Raw genomic sequence first — 23,214 nt, forward strand, 5'->3', positions numbered from 1 at the left:
TGAACAACTGTTTGCCAACAAACAAGGTAACTTAGATGAAACGGATAAATTCCTAGAAAGACACAAACTAACGAAACTGACTCAAGAAGAAATACGTAATCTGAATTCAACCACAAAGACTGAACTAGTAATTTTTAAATTTCCAACAAAAAAGGCCAAGGCCCAGATGGTTTCATTGGTAAATTCTACCAAACATTTAAAGAATTTAAAAAATTAATACCAGTCCTTCATAAATGCTTCCCAAAATTAGAAGAGGAAGCAACACTTCCTAACTCATTCTATAAGGCTAGTATTACTCTGATACCAAAACTAGTCAAAGCATCAAAAGATAAGAAAACTACTGACCAATATTTCCTATGAATATGGACACAAAAGGTTTTCAACAAAATACTTGCAAACCAATTCCAACGATATATAAAGAGGATTATACACCATGACCAAGTAGGATTTATCTCAGGAATGAATAGTTAATTTAAGATCTGAAAATAAATGTAATACACCATATTAATAGAATAAATGAAAAAACCCACATGATCATATTAACAGACACGGAAAAAGTCTTTGTTGCAATCTAACACCCTTTCATGATAAAATCATTGAACAAAGTAGGAATAGACAGGAACCTCCTCAAACTGATAAAGGGTGTTTACCAAAGGATACCATCAAGAAATTAGAAAAAAGAACAACCCACAGAATGGGAGAAAATATGTGCAAATAATATGTCTGATAAGGAATTTATAATCAGAACACATAAAAAACATTTATAGATCAATAATAAAAAGACAAATAGCCCAATTTAAAAAGTAGGCAAAAGATTTTTTTAAATTAATTTATTTATGTATTTATTTTTGGCTGCATTGGATCTTTGTTGCTGTGTGCGGGCTTTCTCTAGTTGCGGCGAGCGGGGGTTACTCTTCATTGCGGTGCGCAGGCTTCTCTTTGCGGTGGCTTCTCTTGTTGCGGAGCACGGGCTCTAGGTGCGCGGGCTTCAGTAGTTGTGGTGCACGGACTTAGTTGCTCTGCGGCATGTGGGATCTTCCCGGACCAGGGCTTGAACCCGTGTCCCCTGCCTTGGCAGGCAGATTCTCAACCACTGTGCTTCCAGGGAAGCCCAAAATTGTACACTTTAAGAGGGTAAATTTATGGTATTTGAAATATATCTCAGGGAAGCTGTATTTTAAAAATACAGAGATTTAAAAAATAATAATAAATTTAAAAAATAAAAATACAGAGATTATTCAGCCGCAAAAAAGAATGAAATCTTGCCATTTGCGACAACATGGATGGACCTTGAGAGCATTATCCTTAGTGAAATAAGTTAGAAGAGAAAGACAGATACTGTGTGATTTCACTTACATGTGGAATCTAAAACAAAAACAAAAACAAAAACCAAGTTTGTAGACAGAGAATAGACCAGTGGTTGCCAGAGGCAAGGAGTGGGGAGTGGGTGAAATGGGTGTAGAGGGTCAAAAGATACAAACTTACAGTTATAAAATAAATCAGTCATGGGGATGTAATGTACAGCATGTGACTATAGTTAATAATACTGTATTGCATATTTGAAAGTTGTTAAGAGAAAAGATATTAAAAAGTTCTCATCACATGGAAGGGGGTCAAAAGTTACCAAAAAAAAAAAAAATGCAGAGGGAATGGTTTAATAAAGCTCCATTACTCAGCTTCAACCATTATCAACTCATGGCCTATCCTGTTTCATCGATACCTCCACCCTGCCACCCTACCACTACTCTCATGCTGGATTATTTGAAAAGCAAATCCCAGATATTATTTCTTCTGCAAATATTCAGTATTTTTTCAGTAATATTCAGTAGTATCTTTCCAAAAGATGACTCTTTTTAAAAAAATAACATGATACCATTATCACATCCAAACAATTTTAAAATAATACCCTAAGATAATCAAATATTCTGTGTTCACATTCCCCCCAGTTGTCTCATAAATGTGATTTTTTTTAATGGCTGCTTTGTTCAAATCAAGATAACACACTACATATGGTTATTTGCCTCTTCTATTTCTGTGTATCTATAAACTCTCCTTCCCTTATTTTTCTTGCAATTTATTGAAGAACTGGGTTGTCATGTAGAGTTTCCCACATTCTGGACTTTGTTGCTTACATCACTGTGGTGTCATTTAATATGATCACTATTATATAGTGATTCACTTTTAGATGCAGCACCAGGGCTGTTATAGTGTTATTTATTACACTATAAATAAGATAATTCATAGTTCATCAAGATAGTCACCACTCCTTTAGTGCTTACTAGACACCATATCCTTTGTAGCATACTTGACACAAATTATCTCATTTCATCTTCATAACAACCCCATGTGGTAAGTATTATTATCCCCAGCCTAGAGATGAAGAAAATGAGGCTTAGAAAGGTTAAAGAAACTTGGCCACAGTCAAGCAAGCAGTAAATATATGGGTTCGTCCCAGGTCTGTCTGGATTGGAAACCACAATTTAACCATAGTTAAAACGCATACTTCTATCCATTTATAATGGATAATATCCCTATCCTTTGCCTGGGTTGTGGTTGTTGTTTGTTTTTATTAACTCTGGGAAGTAGTCCTTCAGTCCATCCAAAGAATTTACTTTCACATTTCATCTGCAACACTTAGGATTCTTTCAGTTTCAAGTAACAGAAAACTCCATCTCAAATGGGCTCAACAATAAGGATATTATCTCCTACAATAATAAGTCCAGAGGTAGGGCAGCACCAGGGCTGATTGGTTTACTGTCTCAAAAACAACATCACAGACCCAAGTTCATTCTATCTCTTTACTCTGCCATCATCAGTGTGTTGGCTTTGTTTTAAGGCTGGATCCCCTAAAATGGCTATTCCAGTTTGAGGTAAAACAGCCAGATGCAACAACATCCCATGGAGATGGTGGCATGTTTCCCTGTATGCCTCTATTTAAGAGCAAGAAAACCTTTCCTAGAAGGACTTCAGCTGACCCCTCCTCAGGCCTCACTTGCCAGAACTGGGTCACATGCCCACCCCTAATCTCTCAGTGGCCAGTCAAGAGGATTGATTGTATTCCCCTTGCCCATGACAGGTTGGTATGGGATGGTAATAGGGTCAGGTTCCCTAATGGGTGAACACCTTTACAGGCTTCTGCAAAGAAGAAGGAAAAGGCGGGAATGGATGTTGAGTAGGCAAGCAACAGTATCCACTACGTGTTCCAAATGATGTATGCTACATATTCCATTGCGAATTTACTTTCGATGTATCAGCCTCCTCACTGCATGAAGAGGCAAGACAAGATGATCTGTAAGGTCCCTTTCAGCTCTAGGAGTTGTGTTTCAATTTTACATTTTCATATAAATGGGACTGGGACCGTTGGAGAGCTCTTGTATCTCTGCTTTGGCTGCCACCTATGACTTTAACCTAAGAAATCATTTCTGCACCTGCTTCATTTCACAATCTTCATCTGAAGCAGTGCTCCATTCATTTCATCCCATGCAGACCTTTTCCTTTCAGGGAATCACAAGGAAGCCAATGAGAAAGATAGTACACCACTAAGTATCTTTGCTATATCAAACCTTTGCTACTCTTTCTTCAAATCTGAATAAAATTGCTTTATTATTTTCAGCTTATGCCTACCATCAGCTTTCTCCGAGGAAGCTACTAGCTTGACCTGTAAGCAGTCCTATTCTTATTTAACAGAAAGCTATAATTTGTGACAAATGTACAACATAAAAAAGTCAAAGACATCTGGTCTGTTACATAGGGTATTTGGAATAACAAACATATAGGAACACTTGGGAATGTGATTTAAATTGATTTGGTCACACCTCCATTTAAGTTCACTCCTTCCCGCTCAGATTAGTCATTCTGGTGAGGAGGCCAAAACTATAGTTCATTACTATAGTGTTGAATAGTGGAAACAACACTGGTCTCTCAATCAGCAGCTACTGTATGCCATTGTTCATTTTCATAGTTTCAAGAGCCTTTGAGAATTAACTTTATTTTCTGATTCAGCCCTCTTGCTGGGGAAGGTATGGTCCTGTTTTGAAATGTACAAAGGAAAGAGAGTGCTGTGAGTGCCCCTTTGGGGAAGGTCAGGGCTGAAGGAGAGAAGATAGGCTTAATGACCAGCTGGATGACCGAATAACTCATATCACCTGTGTCTCTTAGAACTCTTAACTGAAGAAAAAAATCCTCACTCTGCCTCTTACAGGGCTGTTGCAAAAATCAAGCTAGAACATGGATAGGAAAGTACTTCCACAAATGCAAAGTGATGCTACTATTTTCAAACATGGAATTCTCTGCGGCACTTTTTCTTTTTGGTCACATGATTACCGCACAGGTCATGCCAGATTATGATACTGTTTCACCTCCATTCACCCTTTGCCTATTTCAGAGATTATGCCAGCAATGGTGCATCCACCCCTTTGGTTCATTTTCCTTCCACCACATCTGGAAGATGCAAATCCCACCATAATGTGAAATATTGCACTGAAAATATGCAGCAAGGGTTCAAAAAGGAGAGATATCACATATGATTAGAAAACGTTTCTGGAAGGCAATCCTATTATGCCATATATTTTCATAATTTCAATCTTTGTCCAATGTTACCCCACCCCACTTCATGCTTCAGAGACCAGACAGTATTTTCTCTATCTTTGTAGTTCCCAAGAACCTGGCATAGAGGACACATCACAGTTTACATTCCGGATGAAGTGAGCCTGCTAAACGTGTGACAATAGCAAACCCGGCGGGTTGTAACATTTATCCAGACCAACGAGGCCGACTATCTTTAGCTTAGCATTATACGTAGGGCTTTCGAGGCCGGAAGTGTGCCCGGGTCTCCCCTGCAACTCCCGAGGAACATTTATTGAGTAGGTGCTAAGTGCCACACACAGGTGCTTTCACATATGCACCCGGCGCGTCTGTCGTACTAAAATGCGTTTAGTCCTCACAACATGTCTTCAAGCTTTAAGCCTACCTTACAGATAAGGATGCTAAGGCACAGAGAGGCTAAATTAGCCAGCCTCTCCTCTAGTGACGCCACTGCGTGTGCGTGGGCTCTCGAACATTCTCACCCACAACCCTTAGATCGGCCTCGCTACACCCCACCTCCCTACCCCCAGGCATGTACCCCAGGTACTCCTCCCCACGCCCCGCCCTAGGCCGGCGTAAAGCCAATAAAACCTAGGGCAGGCCTGCTCTGTCTCTGAACCGGTGTTAACAAGGCTTCCACTTAAAGATGGTCACTCACCCAACAGCTCCTCACAAGCTTGGAGAGCCTTTGCCACCCACCCTATCCGTAGCCCCGAGCTTCTCCAAAGAGCCCGCACAGCTTGGTCCCAAGGCTGAGGTCCTCCTCGCCTGCACAGCGGTTACGGGGTCGGGACGCAGATTCTGGGCGAGGACACCTTCAGGGGAGGGGTGAGGAAGCCCGGGGTGACAGCCAGTGGGCACGGGGTCCCGCCTCCGCGCGGCCGCCGCACGCCGCCTCGAACTACGCTTCCCAGCCTGCTCCGCAGCAGCCGCGCGCCCCGGCGCCGCGCCCGGCCGGGAGCAGCCTGTTGATTGCCTCGCTCGCCCGGGCCACGGCGCCGCCCTGCTCGCCGGCCCCTCTACCTCGGGGCAGACGGACTGACTACCAGCACCGCCGGCTCCGGGATGGGCGCGCTGACTGGTGAGCGCGCCGAGGGGTGGGTGGGGGCCCGCCCGGGCGAGGCGCCGTCCGCAGCCCCCGGCCCGTAGCGTGGGGCGGCCGCGCCCTCCCTGCCCTCGGGAGGATGCTCCGCGGCGTCTGCGCTCGGCCGGGCGGGCGCTCGAGGCCGGGGCCGCCTCTGGCCTCCTCGGCTCTACGGGCGGTTCGGGGCGGCGAGGAGGAGAGGCGCCCGGCGGGTGTGGGTCCCACGCCCTGCAGTGCGGCTCCGCAGTCTCTGCAGCCCCCGGGCCGCCGCAGTGAGGGCGCGGTCTCTGTCCTCCCTGAGCTGCGGGGCCGGGTTTTTCTACGCTGGGCTTTGTTCCCCATTTTATCCTCTCTTGTTAACGTTTGACAAGCTCCTGGAGCCTAATGCCTGTCACTGCAGCGTTAGAGCAGGCGACGGGGAAGGGTAGACTCCGGCTGGAGCTGTCACCCGCAGGGCGTTTCAGCCTCCGAGAAAGCAGCGTTCCGAGAGCGGCCTGATGCAGGTTCTCAGGACTCATTTTTTTTCTGGTTAAAGTAATGGTAGCATTGTGCTCCCTTGAGTCTTCCAAAATTTTCCCTGTTGACCTGCAGAAATGAAAATTGCTTTTTAATAATAATGATACTAATGGCTCCTAAAGGGAGTTTTCAAAGGTGGGAAGGTGATGCGGGCAAAATGCAAATTAGCAATGAAGGAGGCTGTGAATGCTACGGGCTTCCTCTTGCCTACTAAACATCTGAATCACCAGGTCCTTGGGAAGGGAATGAAAAGAACATCGGAGAAGGTATTTATAAAACCCATTTCCAGCTCTACCATTAAGGAGCTGAGGGACCCTGGACAAGTCCCTTCATCTCTCTTATCCTCTTTCTCCATGGTAAAACGGGGCATTCGGGTCACATGATTTCTAAACGTCTGTTCTTCCAAGACTCTCATTATCAGGGAACTGAGGAGATGAGGGTGCTGGTGTTCAACACCATTACAAAAACCTGATTGTGACAGAGCAAGCGGCTTTACCTAGTGAGGAGGAAAGATTTTTCAGGGTTTAGGCAACCTGATTTTTTAAAAAATAAAACCAATTTCCTCTATCTACTCTCTGCAGTCTAACCCAATAAATATGCATTACAACTTTTATTTTTTGTAAATTACTATAAATTGGTAGACAACAACAGGCTGTGGATGATCCGTGTTTGTTTTTAATTTGCTGAAGGTGAAATGATGGGATCAGCAGGTAAAGGGAGAAGCAAATGGCTCCCCTGTGCTGGGCAGAGTGGTCAGATGTGGTCAGCAAGGAGGAGGGGAGGAAACCGCAGCAAAAAGTAAGCAGAGAGTACAGACACTGAGGATAGAGAGGATGGGTATTGATGGGTCATTGTTTGAATAATAAATACACAATAGAAGGAATGAGAGAACCAGAAAACCAGTGCTATGCAACCCTAATGTAACTGATTCAGGCAAGGATTCATCCAGGGGTACAAAACCTTTGAGCAAAAGGTTGTTGGGGAATAGGATTTTCACATTTTCCAAAGTATCTCGGCATTTTTTCAAAGTATCTCGGCACAGATTACCTAGGGAAAATGTGTCCTTACAATGGAGAGATGAGGAAGTCATCACCTTAGCTGAATGATCAAGCTTCCCAACACCTCTCATGCATCTCTTGTTGGGATGCAATAAGAAGGTCATAACTTCACGTGTGTGGTGTTCCTGCCAAAAAGACGGTGGGAATGGGATACTGTAGATTAAAATATTCAAGTAATAACCAGTCAGGATGTATGAACTTTGGATCCTAAATCAGAAAAAATAAATAAAAAATAGCTATAAACGATGAGTTAGGGACAATTGGAGAGATTTGAACACGGGCTGCATATTAGGTAATATTATGGGATTACTTTTCATTTTCTTAGGTGCAGCGGTGGTGCTGTGATCATGTAGGACACTGTCTTTTTCTTTTGAGATGTGGGTATTTGAGGCACAGTGTCATGACGTCTGCAACTTTCAGTGGGTTCAGGGTGGAGGGGGATTTGAAGAGCTGGGGAGGATGCTCGAGAATGCAGCAAAGTGATGACAGGTGGTGAATTAAAGAGAGTGGTATACAGGTGTTTATTGTACTATTTTACATTTTCTGTAGATTTGAACTTTTTAAATAAAAATTGAGGTGATCAATAAAATAAATAAGTCAACAAAGGAAAGGATTGTAGAGGGCAGTGTGGTTAGTGACAGAAAAAAGCAGTGGATCCGCGGGGGACTCACAGTGAGTCTGTGGCTTCAAGTTCCCAAGATTTAAATCCTATTGGAGGTGTGAGTTGGGTCAGGGGAAGTTCTGTTTTTTGGTTTGTCTTGACTACTATGAATCATTTATTCTTAAGACATCTCATCCCCTAACTCCAACCTTAAAGTATTAATAATTCCCAAACCTTAGAAATTCTAGCCTTACCCAAGAACCATTCTGAAAGTGCTATCCCTTTCCTCTCTCAATTCAAGATCTGCACCCATGTGGCTCAAAGAGGCTCATAGAAGGCAGATGCAGAAGAGAACTATGACCTATTACCAGACCGAGAAAACAGAACCAATTCTTAAGATACAGCACTTAATTTTATACAGAACCTTTTGCTGCAAGGATGTTTTTCCTGTACCTGAGATTTATATATATATATATGCTTTTATGTTTTGCCCCCGTTTTGGCATCAAGGCTACCCCATTTCTTTCCTGTGTGTCGCCAGTATTCCTGGGTTTCCCTGGTGACGGCTGAGTAGAGTAGGAATGAGAAGGTCAGCTCTAGGACTGTGGGTAATAGGAGCTCATGAAACAAGGTGCAAGGCCAGCCATGCCGAGCCAGGACATGAGGATTAAGGAGCCAATCTGAGGCACCAGCCCAGTGAAAGAACCAGGAGGCCTCTTGTCAGAGCAGTGGGAGGGGTCTTGAGGCTAGGGAGCTGGGCTACTGTTCAGCCAGTATATACAGGGTCAGCCATCCCTGTCGTTGATAGCTGACAACCATTCTGATAGGACAGTGCCCATTTCATACCAGTTAAATATTTTGCATATCATCTTGATAAGCAGTCATGAGTCAAGGTGCACACAGCACCTGTAAGTCATAACAAAGCTTTGATCAAAACCTAACTGGGATACAGATGCCAGAGAAGGAGAGAAGATAGGTGGGTCAAAGATGCATAAGCAGGCAGAAAAGACAAAAAGTAGAGAACCCATAGTGCCAGTCAGGAAGTGAGAAGCCCATAACTTCCTGAAGCCAAGATGAGGGGACATGGCTAGAACCAATAGGCAGTTGAAAACCAAAAAGACCCAGACACCCATGTGGTAGGCAAGGAGTTAGAAGTCAAGAAACAAGAACTCCTCAGAAAACAGAGAATAGGGCCTGACAAAGGGGTAGGGCAGCAGCAGGGAATAGGACCTGCCAAGATAATTAGAAACCAGGTGGCAGTCTGGGCAGACAGTGAGACTTCCATGCTAGAGCCCTTCTGCCCCCGCCAGGAAGCTTCTTGGCAACTTCCTGCCCAGGTGGAAACCTATCTCATACTTTGGCCAGCCTACCCATGGCGGCTTGCTACACCTGGCAGTGCTGACCCAGGGCTCCTATAGGGTGCTGCCTCTCCACGTTCAACAGATCCTGACAAGGTTAACAGAGGGAACCACCCTCTGAAATAAGTACTGCTCTTTACCTGTTTTACAGAGGAAGGGACAGAGACTTGGAGAGGTTGTCACTTGCACATGGATCTGTAACCATCAGTTCAAGGGCTGGCTGACTCAAAGGCCCATGTTTTTTGTCTTCTGTCCTCTTCTGAACCTGGAGGGGGTGGTTACTGGTGGGCACATTGTTTTAAAAGGAGACAGTTTTCAAGCGCAGTTGGAGCTATGGCAACTTTTGCGTTGTAAGATTGGGAAGTTAAGAACAAATGATCTCAGAGACAAACACTTCATTCTGGTAAGATGTGTTCCTCATTCCCCATTCAGCTTGCCCCTTCCAATTGCCTCCTCATATTTTTTGCCTGAAATTCCTCCTCATCACACCCCATTCTCTCTCCTGCATCGCCTGCAGATATTTCCCAGGATATGGCAGGAGCCATTCGGTTATTTAAAAAAAAAAAACAGACTTGAATGGGCCATCTTCAAATAGCTAGATTCCAAAACACAGGCTATGTGTTTTGTACACATCTTTGTATTTCCCTGCAGCTAGAAAGGAATTAAATATATAGGATCAATTCCTGTTTTGTTGGAGGATATATTGATAAGCTGATTTTTTTCTAATTTCCTAGTTTTAGAAAATGTAGATTTGGCTCTTGTGCAAACTGGTTCACTGATTGCTTAGAGATTACTATAAAATATTGAAGATATATAATACAGAATAAGAACTTCTCACTTACTGACTACCCCTCTTGGGACTAAATCATCATCAGTACGGTGGAAGCCCAAGTCCTCCTTCCCCAATTAACTCCCCCTCCCCTCGCTACGTGGTGGTCTGTCTTTTCCATGTGCAGTCCTTTGTGGCTTTCCCAGATATGTATGTACTCCAGAACAATTTATGGCACTGTTTTACCCATTTAAAAAACTTCTCACTAGGTTTTACAAGTATTTTTTTCTTACTCTTTTGTGAAAATTGGTCTTTGGTTTGGATCAGATTTAATAAATAGGGCTGCTTGTTTTGGCTTTGGTTCTAATCTTGTGGGGAGGGAGGGCCAAAGGCTGGGCACTTCGTATCTGATTTTCCTCTTTCATACCACAGTTATACAAATAAGGTAGCGGAAAGAGAAGCGAAGGAAGCCACACTGCTTGTTTTCCTTTTCCGGGCTTGTATCTTTGGTAACAGGAAGAGTTATCAGAGGGCCCAAGTCATCCTCCCTTCAGCTCAAGTCCTTGCTCCTCTTGTCCATTTTCTAACGGGTTGGTGTACGTACATGCCTACCTGGACTCCTGGAAGCTCTGTTTGGCGCTTGCTTCACTGCAGTGTGCATATTAGTTTCTCGTTGCATGTTGAGAGCTTGCCATGGGACACACTCTGCCGGAGGTGAGGCTGCGGCAACTCTTTGGAAACTTTCCGAAAAGGACAAATACGAACTCTGGGAGGCCTGGGTAGGGGCTAAAGCAGGCTAGCCATGAGCTAGAAATCTGTGATTTGACTTTAAAAGCTATGTGAATAATGTTTTCACGTATATCTATATTTGTTATTAAAAATAAAACCAGCTTTCCCCCAAATCTTTAAATCAGAATTGTGCTCCCGGAGGATACACTTTTTTTTTCTCCTCTGGCTTTAAGACCCCCCCGCCGTGCACTGGCACAACGTATGCAATTTGTTTTAACAGGTACTGTTACATAGTATTAACATGTTATTGTAACTACTTAGTTAAAGTCTCTCTCACTGCCAAACTGTAAGCTCAGTTAGGGCACAAGATATCATCTGTTCTGTTCACTGCTTTTGTCCCAGCATTGGAAAAGGTGGACTTTCAGTAGATACTTGTTGACTGTATGTACAAGAAGCCCAGGAGTATAAAGAATTATGACATCATCCCTGTCCTCTATGAGTTGGTGGTGTAGTTGGAGAGAGAACCATTTATGTAGCATACATAAAAAATAATGAGAGAGGGAAGAACACTCAACTGGTGGCATAGGCAACGAGATGTAGGAAACAGAGCAACTTCTGTGCGTTTAGGTGGCCTCAGAATGTTCCGTGACACAGAGTGCAGGCTGTGGATATGGTGGAATGATCTCTGGACCAACGGGTCACTTGACCTCTCTGAGCTCATTTCCTTCTTTTGACATTTGTTGCACAATACTTGTTGGATGTCTTCTCTGGGTCAAGACCTGTGCTGAGAGCCAGGATTATAACAATGACTAAAACTGATACAGCCTCTACCCTCACAGAGCTTAGCAAGGACGACAGAGATAAAACAAGCAATTGTAATAAAGTCAAGGAGAGCTCTGAGTAAGGGGTGTGCCATGGGGTAGGGAGTGACTCAGACCTTCCTGGGGGTCTGAAGAAGGCCTCTCTGAGGAACTGAAGCTTACATTGAGACTGGAAGATGAGTTGGCTACCAGTCAGCCAGAGAAAGAGGGGGTAAGAGTGCTTTGAGCGGAGGAAACAACATAAGGCATGATCCAGGAGTTGGATGTGGTCCAGGGGGCTGAAGCCAGGAGGAGATGGGGAGTGCAGTGCAGGATGAGGCATGACAGAGGTCAGACTGAATTTGAACCTTACCCTCCAAGCGAAGGGAAGCCACTGGAGGATTTTAAGTAACTAGGACAGAGTTGGTTAAAAAGATCACTTTGGCCATTTGTATGGAGAATGGATGCAGATGGACTAAGGCTGGATGAGGCAGTGCAGGCAAGTGACGTAGGCGGATTCGCAACATGTTTAGGTATGGACCAGATTTGGTTATTGGTGGGCGGGGAGGAGACAAGGAAGAGAAGATGTCAAGGATGGCTCCCTGGTTTCTTGGCCAAATTCCTAAAATTGGAAGTTCCAGAGGAGAAGCTATTTGGAAGGAAAGATGATGTGAATACTTCTGACATTTGAGATGGCTGATTCAGCGAAGTAGAGATGTTGGTTCGGCAGTGGAAATATATGGACGTAACCCTCAAGGAACAAAGTCTAGATCAAAGATATGGATTTGGGGGTCTTTAGGTTATGGATTATAATGAAAACTTTGGAGGGGATGAGTTTCCCCAGGGAAAGTTTACAGTGTAAGAAAAGAAATGCTAAGACAGGATCTTGTAACATGCCAGTATTTAAGGTAGAGGAAGAAGAATTGCCAAAAGAGACCAAGGAGTGATCAGAGAGGCATCAGAAAAACCATCTGTGTTGCTGGACTGGATGATCATTAAGGCCTCACTCAGCCCTGACGTTCTGTGGTCCTGCAGAGCTGGGATCTGAGCCAGGTCTCAAAAGCAGAGCACATGGATTGACCATGAGAATAGAGAAGGGCATTCCAAGTAATATTACCATATCAGCCAAGGTCCCAACAAGAAACAGAGGACACACTCAAACTGAATAATTTGAGGGAATTTTAATAAAGAGACTATTTACAAAGTTGTAGGGAGGGTTTGAGGAATCCAACAAGGCAGAAATCTGGCACTAGCCACATAGGAACCCTTCACCACCCCCAGGCCTGAAGTCAGCAAGGGCGTAGGGACAGCTGTGTAGAGGGGGCTTCCTGGTAGGCAATGTGGCCCTTCCGGACAAACCTCCCTCTCCGCCTGCCCTCCATTTTCCTGCTAGTGCCTCCTGTTGGCCAAACAGAAGCCAGAGAGCAAGGGAGCCTTGATGCCGTGTAAATACAACGTCTTCCTAGGGTACAGAGCAGGGTGGGAAGTGAATCGGGAGGGCAAACGAGATATCCAGAACAATGATCTCGGAAAATGGAAGTCTATGAATAAGAGAGTATATTAGTTTCCTGTTGCTGCTGTCACAAATGCAGGGGCCTAAAACACAAATTTATTATCGCGCAATTTTGGAGGTTGGAAGTCCAAAGCAGGTTTCTTTGGGCTAAAATGAGGGCGTCAGCAGGGCTGCATTCTTTTCTGAAGGCTCTGGGGAGAATTCATTTCCAGGCCTTTTCCAGCTTCTAAAGGATGCACACATTTCTTGGCTCTCAGCCGCTTCCTCCATCTTCAAAGCCAGCAATTGCATCACTCTGTCCCTGTGCTTTGGTCATCACATCTCATTCTCTGACTCTTCTGCCTTCCTCTTCCATATTTTAAGAGCCCTGTGATTACATTGCACCCACCCAGATAATCCAGGACAGTCTCCTAGTTTAAGATCCTTGATTTAATCACACGCAGTCCCTTTTGCCATGTAAAGTAACATATTCCCAGGTTCTGGGGATTAGCATATGGACATCTTTAGGGGGCCATTATTCTGCCGACCACAGAGAGGGAATAAACAATTTTGGCTGGATTGGAGGGCTCCCTAGGAAAATAATGAAGACAGAAAACAGAAAGTGCAGATCAAAGCCAAATAGTAGGAGTTTGGGATGCTAGACTGTCTGAATTTCATTGTGTAGACAAGAGGGAGCCGTTGTAAGTCCTTAATCCGGGAAGTGGCTTGTTAGCAGTGTGAAGAAAGATGATCTAACCATGGTGCTCTGGGTGGTTTAGAGGGAAGAATAGAATCCTTTCAAGATGCAATGAGAGTACTCCAGGTCTGAAAGAACAAAGATCTAAAGCAAGAGTGACAGGAAGAGATGGTGTGAAAAGTATCATGCAATAAGAATCCACAGGAGGTGTTAACCAACGACACAGGGAAAGAAGGAAAAGAAACTCAAGTGGTCTGAGTTTTGGCAGTGACTGACTGGTAGATTAATAGTATGATCCAGAAAACCAGGAGAGCAATTCTGTTTCAGGGGAAGATAAGAAGTTGGGGTATAGTTGTAGAATCCTGGAATAGAACTGCAAATAGAGTCTTATCAACTCTAAGATACCATCAGTTGTAAAATGCACCAGTATTTTACATACCACCGAGAAGAAAAATGCTGCCAATTAAAATGTGACCGTTCTTGGGAATTCCCTGTCGGTCCAGTGGTTAGGACTTGACACTTTCACTGCCAGGGCCCAGGTTCAGTCCCTGGTCAGGGAACTAAGATCCTGCAAGCCACACGGTATGGCCAAAAAGAAAGAAAAAAAAAAAAGTGACCCTTCTTAAAAATATAATTTTTTTACTTTATTGAAGAGCTGTTTTAGACTTACACATAGATTTTTTGAACTGCCATTCAACAAATTGCACATATTTAAACCGATGCAATTTGATGAATTTTGACATATGCATGCACCTGTGAAGCCATCACAATCAAACCCCCCAAATTTCCTCATGCCCCTTCGTAAGCCTCTTCCCCCCCTACCTCTCTCCCATCCCTAAGCAGCTACTGATTTGCTTGCTGTCATATAGAGCAGGTTACATTTTCTAGAATTTTAGACAAATGGAATCATGCCGTATACATTCTTTTTGATCTGGCTTCTTTCATTCAGTATAATTGTTTTGAGGCTCATCCATGTTACTGTGTGTATCAATAGTTCATTACTTTTTATTTCTGAGTAGATTCCATTATGTGGATATACCACAATTTGTTTATCCTCTCACCTACTAATGATCATTCAGGTTATTTACGGTTTGGGCTATTACAGATAAAGCTGCTATGAATACACATACATTTAAAAAAATAATATATCACCTCTGTGCATACATAAAAAGGGAAAATGGAAATGAATGGGTTAATATTCTTTTTAAAAAAACGAATTAATTAATTTTTGGCTACGTTGGGTCTTCGTTGCTGTGCACAGGCTTTCTCTACTTGTGGCCAGCAGGGGCTACTCTTCCTTGCGGTGCATGGGCTTCTCATTGTGGTGGCTTCTCTCGTTGAGGAGCATGGGCTGTAGGTGCGCGGGATTCAGTAGTTGTGGTGCATGGGCTTAGTTGCTCGGTGGCATGTGGGATCTTCCCGGACCAGGGCTCGAATCCGTGTTCCCTGCATTGGCAGGCAGATTCTTAACCACTGCACCACCACGGAAGCCCCTGGTTAATATTCTTAAAGCTCCTTCATGTTCAGACTCCAACTTTTGGAATCACTCATATTCATCAGTGTCTCGTCTTTTCCACACAGTATCTCCTCTGTGCCATCAAGAGTGGTAATTTAAAAAAAAAAATCTGTAAAAGAACTAAGAGCCTTTGATGTTGGCTCTTAAATCTACTCTGTAAATTATGTTAGGTTTTAAAAGAGTATTCCACTATTTTAAAAAGTCCCTGAGATATTTTCCAAACTCCTGACACACCTTTTGCTAGTTTTGAAGCTGGTGCTTTTGTTATTTATGCATACATAGGCAATGACAAGTATGACATCTTGGCCACTGCTGGGTCGACAATAATTGTAGGACCATTAGTTGCAGGACACACAATTTCTGAGTGTTAAGTGTGGGAAACTGTGCATCTTAGAATCTATTGGTTAGAGTAATTCAGTCAGTTCAAGCTAAGAGCCTGGCAGATATACACCTTAACTATCTAGGGCCAGTATCCTGTTCTTTCTCATCCTGTGTCCCTTCAGGGTGCACTGCTGGGGATGGCTGTAAGTGGCTGAGGGCATCCTTTGCTGATATGGCAGGCGACATTCTTAGACTCACACAATAAATTAGTGGTAGTTGGGACCAGAACAAAGTGTATATGACCCAGTTGGTTTCTTTGACTTTAGTGGGAGAGGATTTCTTTTGTTTGTTTTGGTTTGGCTTTATTTTTTTTTTTACTGGAATATTACAATTAAAGCTTAAAAGAAGGTGGGTTGATGGAAGGGAAAGAGAGTTACATTGTATATGGAAAAGACACCAAAATAAAAAATCACAAACTGGAAAATGGTGAGCAGTTGAAATAAGGACAGAGGAACAACATTCCAATAGCTCTTAAGTGGCCCCACCCACAACCATTCTCTTTCCATGACAACCTGTTTTTCATTCTTACCATTTGAATTACCTTATTGAAAACAGGTCTTCTCAGATCAATTCCTCTACTTTAAGCATGTGTGGTGACTCCCCATCTCCAACAGAATAAAGCCCAGGTTCTTTGGTACGACGTATAGGAAAGGCCCTTCACAGTTGTCCCTTCTTCTTTAGTTGTTTCCTCTCCTCTTCCCCCTGCTCCCCTCTAGCCACACCAGCCATTCACCAAGCATCATGTACTTTCTTATCTTTTTGCCTTTGTTTATGCTGTTCCATTTTCCTGGAAGGAGCCTTCCCTGCCCACATCCACCTTAGGACCTCTTCCTTCAAGGCTCAAACACAACTTCTTTCAGTGTCAACTCAAAACCCCCATCCCCATCCAAGGATTATTTCCTCATGTGTTTTAAACCTACTGTGGACATGACTTCTGTTATAACACTTGTCAACTGAAAAAAAAAAAAGCACACAACCTAAAAGTTGAGAATTATGTTTTCTTCAGCGGACTTTCTGAGGACTCAAGCCCAGGAGGCAGTTTCTCAGATAGCCGTGTATGACAGGAGCCAGGATGTATAGGGGTTTTTGCTAGAAAACCCAGGGAGTCCGAACATCAAAAGATTACTATTAGTTAAAACCAAACATCTCAAGTTAATGAATTCAGCACTTTTCTGTGTAGGATGATAAATGGAATATTTATAAATGGAATATTTCCTGCCATATCAATAAACAGAGGATGTCACAGTCACCAATGGTTGTAGCCCTCCAACGTGAGCCGGTGAGCCCTGAGGAAACTCAGGGCTGAAAAGAATACCTGCCATCTAGCAGCCAGCAGACTGCAGCCACTCCCTGCGGCGACCCCTGCGGAAACTCAGGATGTGAAAACACGGGCCCCAGATAGACAAGGTGCATAATCAAAGGAATGATTTCAGTGAGCCCAGACTCTTCATCTTCCCGTACACAGAAAAGCACTAAATCCTTAACTTGAGATGTCTGGTTTTCTTGATTTAAGAATAATCTTTTGACGTTCCCAATTACCTGCTCTTTGTTGCAAAACTGCTACATATCCTAGATCCTCCCCTCTCCTCCTTGGAGCAGTTTCACAGAGTTATCTGAAACGCTCTCTCCGGGTCTGCAGTCCTCATTTTGCCCCAAATAAAATTTAACTCGCAACTCTCACGTTGTGCATGTATTTTTTTTTTTAAGTCAACAAGGGGAAGATGCAAAAGTCTGGGCTCACTGAAGTAATTCCTGTGATATACACCTTAACTGTCTAGGGCCAGTATTCTGTTCTTTCCCATCCTGAGTCCCCTGAGAGTGCACCATTGGGGGTGGCTGTAGTGTTTGAGGGTTGCATCCTTTGCTGATATGGCAGGTGGCATTCTTAGTCCACACACTTATCCAGTGGTATTATCCCTATGTATGTATGTCTCACTGAGTTGTGTTCTCCTTGGGGAAAGGGTCGTATCTTGTTTTATCTGTGTATTCCTGTTTTTTAGAACCATACCTGGCAAATAGTAGGTTGACAGCAAGTATTCATTGCCTTGAAAGATCTGCTTGATATTAATACGGCCAAAGGAGAAACACAATCAGTTAAGTGCATTGCTATTTCCTGAACGCAGTATTATCTTTTGAGGGAAGAACTGTAAAATCCTCTGCCAGAAAGAAGGGATTGAGGAAAAATTTTGTTTTGAGTGGAAGTTTAGGAGGGAGGTGATATAAAAAGAGGAGGTTGAAAAAAAGAATGGACTAGGGGTATAAAGAATTAGGGAGGATGGCTTAAGAAACAAAAAGGAAATGAGACTAGAAAGAGAATGGGAGATGAAAAAAGAAGAAAAGAGGGGAGAAAAGTGGAGAGAGTACCAGGATTTTAGACTCTTACTTAGCTTAATTGCCGGGGAGGTTCTGGACGATGCTTTCTCACATGGACATCCAAACTCTTTCCTGAATGAACCCCATTCTGTATTCTTCACATCACTCTCCCTCTGAAAAGACACAAGTCTGCTCCTTACACTGCCTGACAATTAGTGCATTGTTCTTCATTGTTCTCTGTAGAAAGCAGGAGGCAGAGTCCTCTGGTGGGAAGGCACTCACTACACAGGGACTCAAGGGCCTGGCACATCCCAGCTCCAGGCCCTCCAGCAAGGCGCTCAGCCCCTTCGACCTGAGAATCTTCATCTGTAAAATGGGATATCGATATCTGTCCAGGCTTCCTTTCCAGGTCATTGTAAAGATCTAAATAAGTGAGATAACATATGAAAATACTTTATAAGCAGTCGGGCTGCTCTGCGAATGAAGGTGATATTACTTACTTTGTTGAGTTTTTCGTCAGGGGACAGACCCCATTGGCACGTAGCATAGCCCTGTCTCCTGCTAGTTAATAAGTCCTGTTCACCCAAAGGAGATAACAGTGTTTCTTTCTTCTCAGCAGTATTCTGAAGTCTCAGGAAGCTGGTGCGGTTAAATGTTCATGGCCCATGAGAAAGGCGTATAGGAAACCATGGCACTCCCCTTTCAAAAAGACCTGGAGAAATACAAGAACATTGATGAAGATGAGCTTCTTGGCAAACTCTCAGAAGATGAACTGAAACAGTTGGAAAATGTTCTTGATGACCTAGATCCCGAGGTTAGTGACCTGGAACTGAAGCAGGTGGTTAGTGATATGATGGGATAAACGGTGTGGTGTGGTCCTTAAACAATAGTGTAGAAATTCCTGATCTCTAAATGCAAATTATGTGTTCTTCCCTGATTGGCTGTGGGTCATTACTTTTATAAACCCATGGAGAACCCCAGTAGCCACATCTATGATACAGCAATTGTATTTCTCAAAAACCAGTTTAATGTCAATGGGGGAAAATATTTTCCATTGGCTGAAGAAGGACTAGACTGACTTACGGAAAAAGAAAGGAAGAGGGAGAGGAAACAAATATGACTGAGTTTCCTCTACGATTCATATATTCTGCTGGGCCCAGAAGCGCTTGAGATAAATTGTATTATCCCCATTTCATAAATGAGGAGACACACCAGGAGAAGTAATTTACATAAGATCCTATACTGGTAAATGTCAGAGATGGTATTTAAACCAGATCTTTAACCACAAAAGCAGATCTTTTTTATATCTTGTTTCTTTAACATGTATAAACAACTTGAAATCTTTGATGATCCCACAACAATGGATAGATTAAAGTAAATGTAATGAGAGAGTTCCCTGATGGTCCAGCGGTTAAGACGCCATGCTCCCAGTGCAGGGGGTGCGGGTTCGATCTCTGGTCAGGGAACTAAGATCCCACATACCACATGGTATGGCCAAAACCAAATTTTTTTTAAGTATTAAGAAATTAAAATAAATAAATAAATAAATGTAACCGTAATATCAGGTAAATTTAAATGGAGCTTCTCATATTTTTATGAGCTCTTGAAAAGGTAATTACCTTGTTATAGTGATTGTTTAGCAAGCACTTTCTTCAGCCCTGCTAATATTATCTCAGACATAGAATAGGAGGCATCTAAAATAGTGATTTTACTATAAATAAAAATGCCACTAAAATATTTATACGATATTCCATTATGCCAGATAATTTGGATATTGTTTTTACTTTAAAAAAACACTAGTATACTTTTTTAAACTTAAGAAAGATACCTCTATATTTAATCAAGGAGGTATCAGCATCTACCATAATACTCACTTACCAGCTTGGATGTTTCCCAGGAGAGGTTAGAAATAACAGAGTGTGGTCGCATTGGCTCATCCACACACCTGCCTGGGAGCACAGACCTGGCCAAACCTAAGAGGGATCTACGAAGAAAAAGGTTGTGAAGGGTGGCTGGCCTTTGCTACCACGTTCTAGAAGGCAGCTGCAGGAGACAGGCTGCTCCAGCCATGTGTGTTCTGCCTGAGCTCACCAGGAGCCCCCGTCTCAGCACAGAATGTTAGAGCAGGTGGGGCCTCAAAGATATACCAGAGCCCTAGCCCTCAGCTCACACCCACATCTCCCCATACACAGCAGGGGTAGGGGAGGTAACAGGTGTCAGTCAGGCATACACCCTGCTTCCTGCTCACGCCTCTGTCTTGTCAGAGTGCACTGCTGCCAGCTGGATTTCGACAGAAAGACCAGACACAGAAAGCAGCCACCGGCCCGTTTGACCGCGAGCACCTCCTCATGTACCTGGAGAAGGAGGCTTTAGAACAGAAAGACAGGGAAGACTTTGTGCCCTTCACTGGAGAAAAGAAAGGTAAGGCCACAGGCAGCATCTGGGAATGTAGGTACTCGTAAGGTATTGTCATGGAAGGTCAAGTAACAGAACTGGCCTGAAAGGGGGAAATAAGACCACGAATTGGATTCAGTATTAAAAAGAATCGTGGCTGGTGGATACATGTCTGTGTACACTTGTCCAGACCCACAGACTGTACACCACCAAGAGTGAGCCCTAATGTAAACTGTAGATTTGGGGTGATAATGATGTCAGTGTGGGTTTATCAGCTGTAACAAATGTACACTGTGCTGTGGGCTGTCATTAGAGAGGAGGCTGTGAGTGTGGGGAAGGGTGGGGGGACACAGGAACTCTCTGTACTTTCCTCTGCTAACCTAAAGCTGCTCCAAAAAATTAAAGTTTATTAATTAAAAAAAAAAAAAAAAAAAAAAAAAAAGAACCGTGGCAGAATATGAAGGCTGCAGGTATAGAGAACAAACTAGTGGTTACCAGAGGGGAGAGGGAGGAGAGGAAGGGTGAGACAGAGGTACGAGATTAAGAAACACAAACTACTATGTATAAAATAAGTAAGCAACAAGATCTATTGTACAGCACAGGGAAATATAAACATTCTTTTTAATAACTTTAAACGGAATTAATCTATAAAAATATTGAATCACTATGTTGTACACCTGAAACTAATATAATATTGTAAATCAACTATACTTCAATAAAATTAAAAAAAAAACACAGACTGTTGTGCAGAGAAATTAAAGATCTGAATAGCCAACAACAACAAAAAAGCTACCAGTTCAAAAGAAAGAAAATTGTCATTAGAAAGGTATGAATCTTGCTTCTGAAACACATGCAGGTAACCATAATTTATAAAAATAATCTGCTTGGGTAAGGGGGAAAGAAAAAGGAATATGTAGGCTAATTAACTGAATACTTAGAGTGTAATGGTACTCACATTAGTTTTGTAAAAAAAATCTTAAGCCCCAAGAAGCAGTTTTGGAAGTGTAAAGTAGAGTCGGGCTTAAAAGAGGGTCTCACGGCATTGGCGTGTTCCTCTTAGCCCGGGGCTTTCCTAGCTTCAGGGGTCTACTCCAGGTCGAGGCGCTGCCTCTATTCCAGTTGCTACCATTAGAGGCCATTGCAGTCAATCGTCTGTTCATCCAGCATGTACCAACCACCTCCTGGGTGCAGAGCCCTGTGCCATGTGCTGGGATCACAGGGAATGAGACCCTGCCCTGCCCTCAAGAAGCATGTGGTCCAGCAAGAAACACTCTGATAGATCTGGAAAGGCCTGAGGAGTAAGGGGATGTTTCTCCACACAGTGGGTGAGCTCTGAACTAAGACAAGGAAAATCCTCCTCCCTACCTCCTGACCCTGAGCTCCTCTTTGGAGGAAAAGTGAATACCAGTCACCTGTCCAGGTTCCTCAGCTATAAGCAGTGACTTGGGCCCAAAGGTATGACTGGAATCACTGATAACTTCATAGTAACTACTGTCTTTTTAAAACACGAATCAGATCATGTCAGTTCCCTGCTTAAAGTCCCAAATCATTGCCGTGGTCGTCAGAGTCCTGGCAGAGCTCACCTCGCCCACCTCTCTGACTGCATCTCTCCTACCCTCACTAAGCCTGGGCCCCACTGTCCTCACTTCATTCCCCAAACTTGTCAAATTCTTCTCCCATCTCAGGGTCTTCTTCCCCCTGACCCGCATCCCTGTTTTTCACCTCCTAAAAGCTCCAGCTTAAATGTCAGGGCCTCCAGCTTATGCTGACCTCTCTGTCTAAAACAGACCCCATTTATTGCTTTCTTAGCACTGTGACAGTGTTCATCCTTTTGTTTACTTACTTTAGGATTTGTGTGTTTTCCATAGGAGATTGAGATTAGCAGTGGGGCTGTGTCTCTCTTGCATCACGGCACAGAAACTGACACGGGAGGCACTAGATAAACGTGGATTGGAATAAATGCCATCTCTGAGCTTTTGTGCCGTGGTCACGGGGAGCAGAAGCACGGGCTGCTAGGCTGCTGCCTTCTCTATGCAGCCTCCCAGCTGCTCTGAATCATGCACATGCAATGGCTTGTGCACCACTCATAATGTCATTTTATTAAGAAGGTAAAGTTGGGCACTGACAAACTGGGCAGATAACCGAGGATTGCTGTAGAAATACGGAGCTGTTTCTATGGCAGCACGGTTATTGTTAGACTAATTTAATTGTGAAGGAAAAAATAAATTATAATGTCAAATCTTCCATAAAATCCCAGTTAACATCCAGTGTCAGGGTAGTGAAAGAATAATAAGAGGGAAGCTGCTGTCTTCTGTTCTCAGAGCAGGGGTCTGAGGAACAGCTATGGTAAATTACTTCCTGATCCGGGTTAATCTACAGATGGTTCTTAGGGGGTTAGGAGTACAGGAGCAGTCAGAGTAATAAATGGGGGTACAGAAGGGGTGCACAGCTGCACCAGGGAGCTTAGGAGAAGGCTGAGAAGCAGCATGATTGAGCTCAATGAGCAGAGAGCAAGTTTTCCAGAAAGAGCGGAACAATCAGAGCGAGGCGTGTGCAGGGCCCCTGGAAGGACAGCGGTGATGCAGGAGCTGTGGTGAGGGCTTCGGGAGAGGGACTGCCCAGCCTCAGTTCTGAATGCCAGGTGCCCTGGGCCTTCAGGTTGCTAGGCTACATTACTCATTTAGAGCTGCTCGTTCGGTGGGACCCCAGGAATGGATATGCAGTAGCAGTTCTCCTGAATACTGGTAGCTGGGCCACCTGCGCACCTAGCGTTCAGAGTAATCCTAAATGGTACCAAGGAGTTAGGAACTCAGAAACCCTGTTTCGACTCTGGATCTAAGATCTTGGCACCAGAAAGAACATACTTCGGGCTGCAGACACTATGCAAAAGTCTGGGAGGAGCCTCGGTGTCTGAGATGTTATT

General features: G+C 43.6%; 1 protein-coding gene across 3 annotated transcripts in view; it reads left to right on the top strand.

The window, feature by feature from the left end:
• The first annotated feature begins 5,572 nt into the window (after window positions 1–5,572).
• Window positions 5,573–23,214, top strand: part of TMOD2 (tropomodulin 2) — a 46,699-nt gene continuing 29,057 nt past the window's right edge. For 2 of the 3 annotated variants that reach the window (XM_065901032.1, XM_065901026.1), the window contains exons 1-2: window positions 18,586–18,711; window positions 20,162–20,318. In XM_065901032.1, the coding sequence (XP_065757104.1) occupies window positions 18,586–18,711; window positions 20,162–20,318 (283 nt within the window). Of the gene's footprint in view, window positions 5,666–18,513; window positions 18,712–20,161; window positions 20,319–23,214 lie in introns of those variants that run through there. The other variant, XM_065901018.1, reaches the window with a different exon arrangement.

This window comes from Phocoena phocoena, chromosome 2 (assembly GCF_963924675.1).
Source record: "Phocoena phocoena chromosome 2, mPhoPho1.1, whole genome shotgun sequence".
Lineage (NCBI taxonomy): Eukaryota > Metazoa > Chordata > Mammalia > Artiodactyla > Phocoenidae > Phocoena > Phocoena phocoena.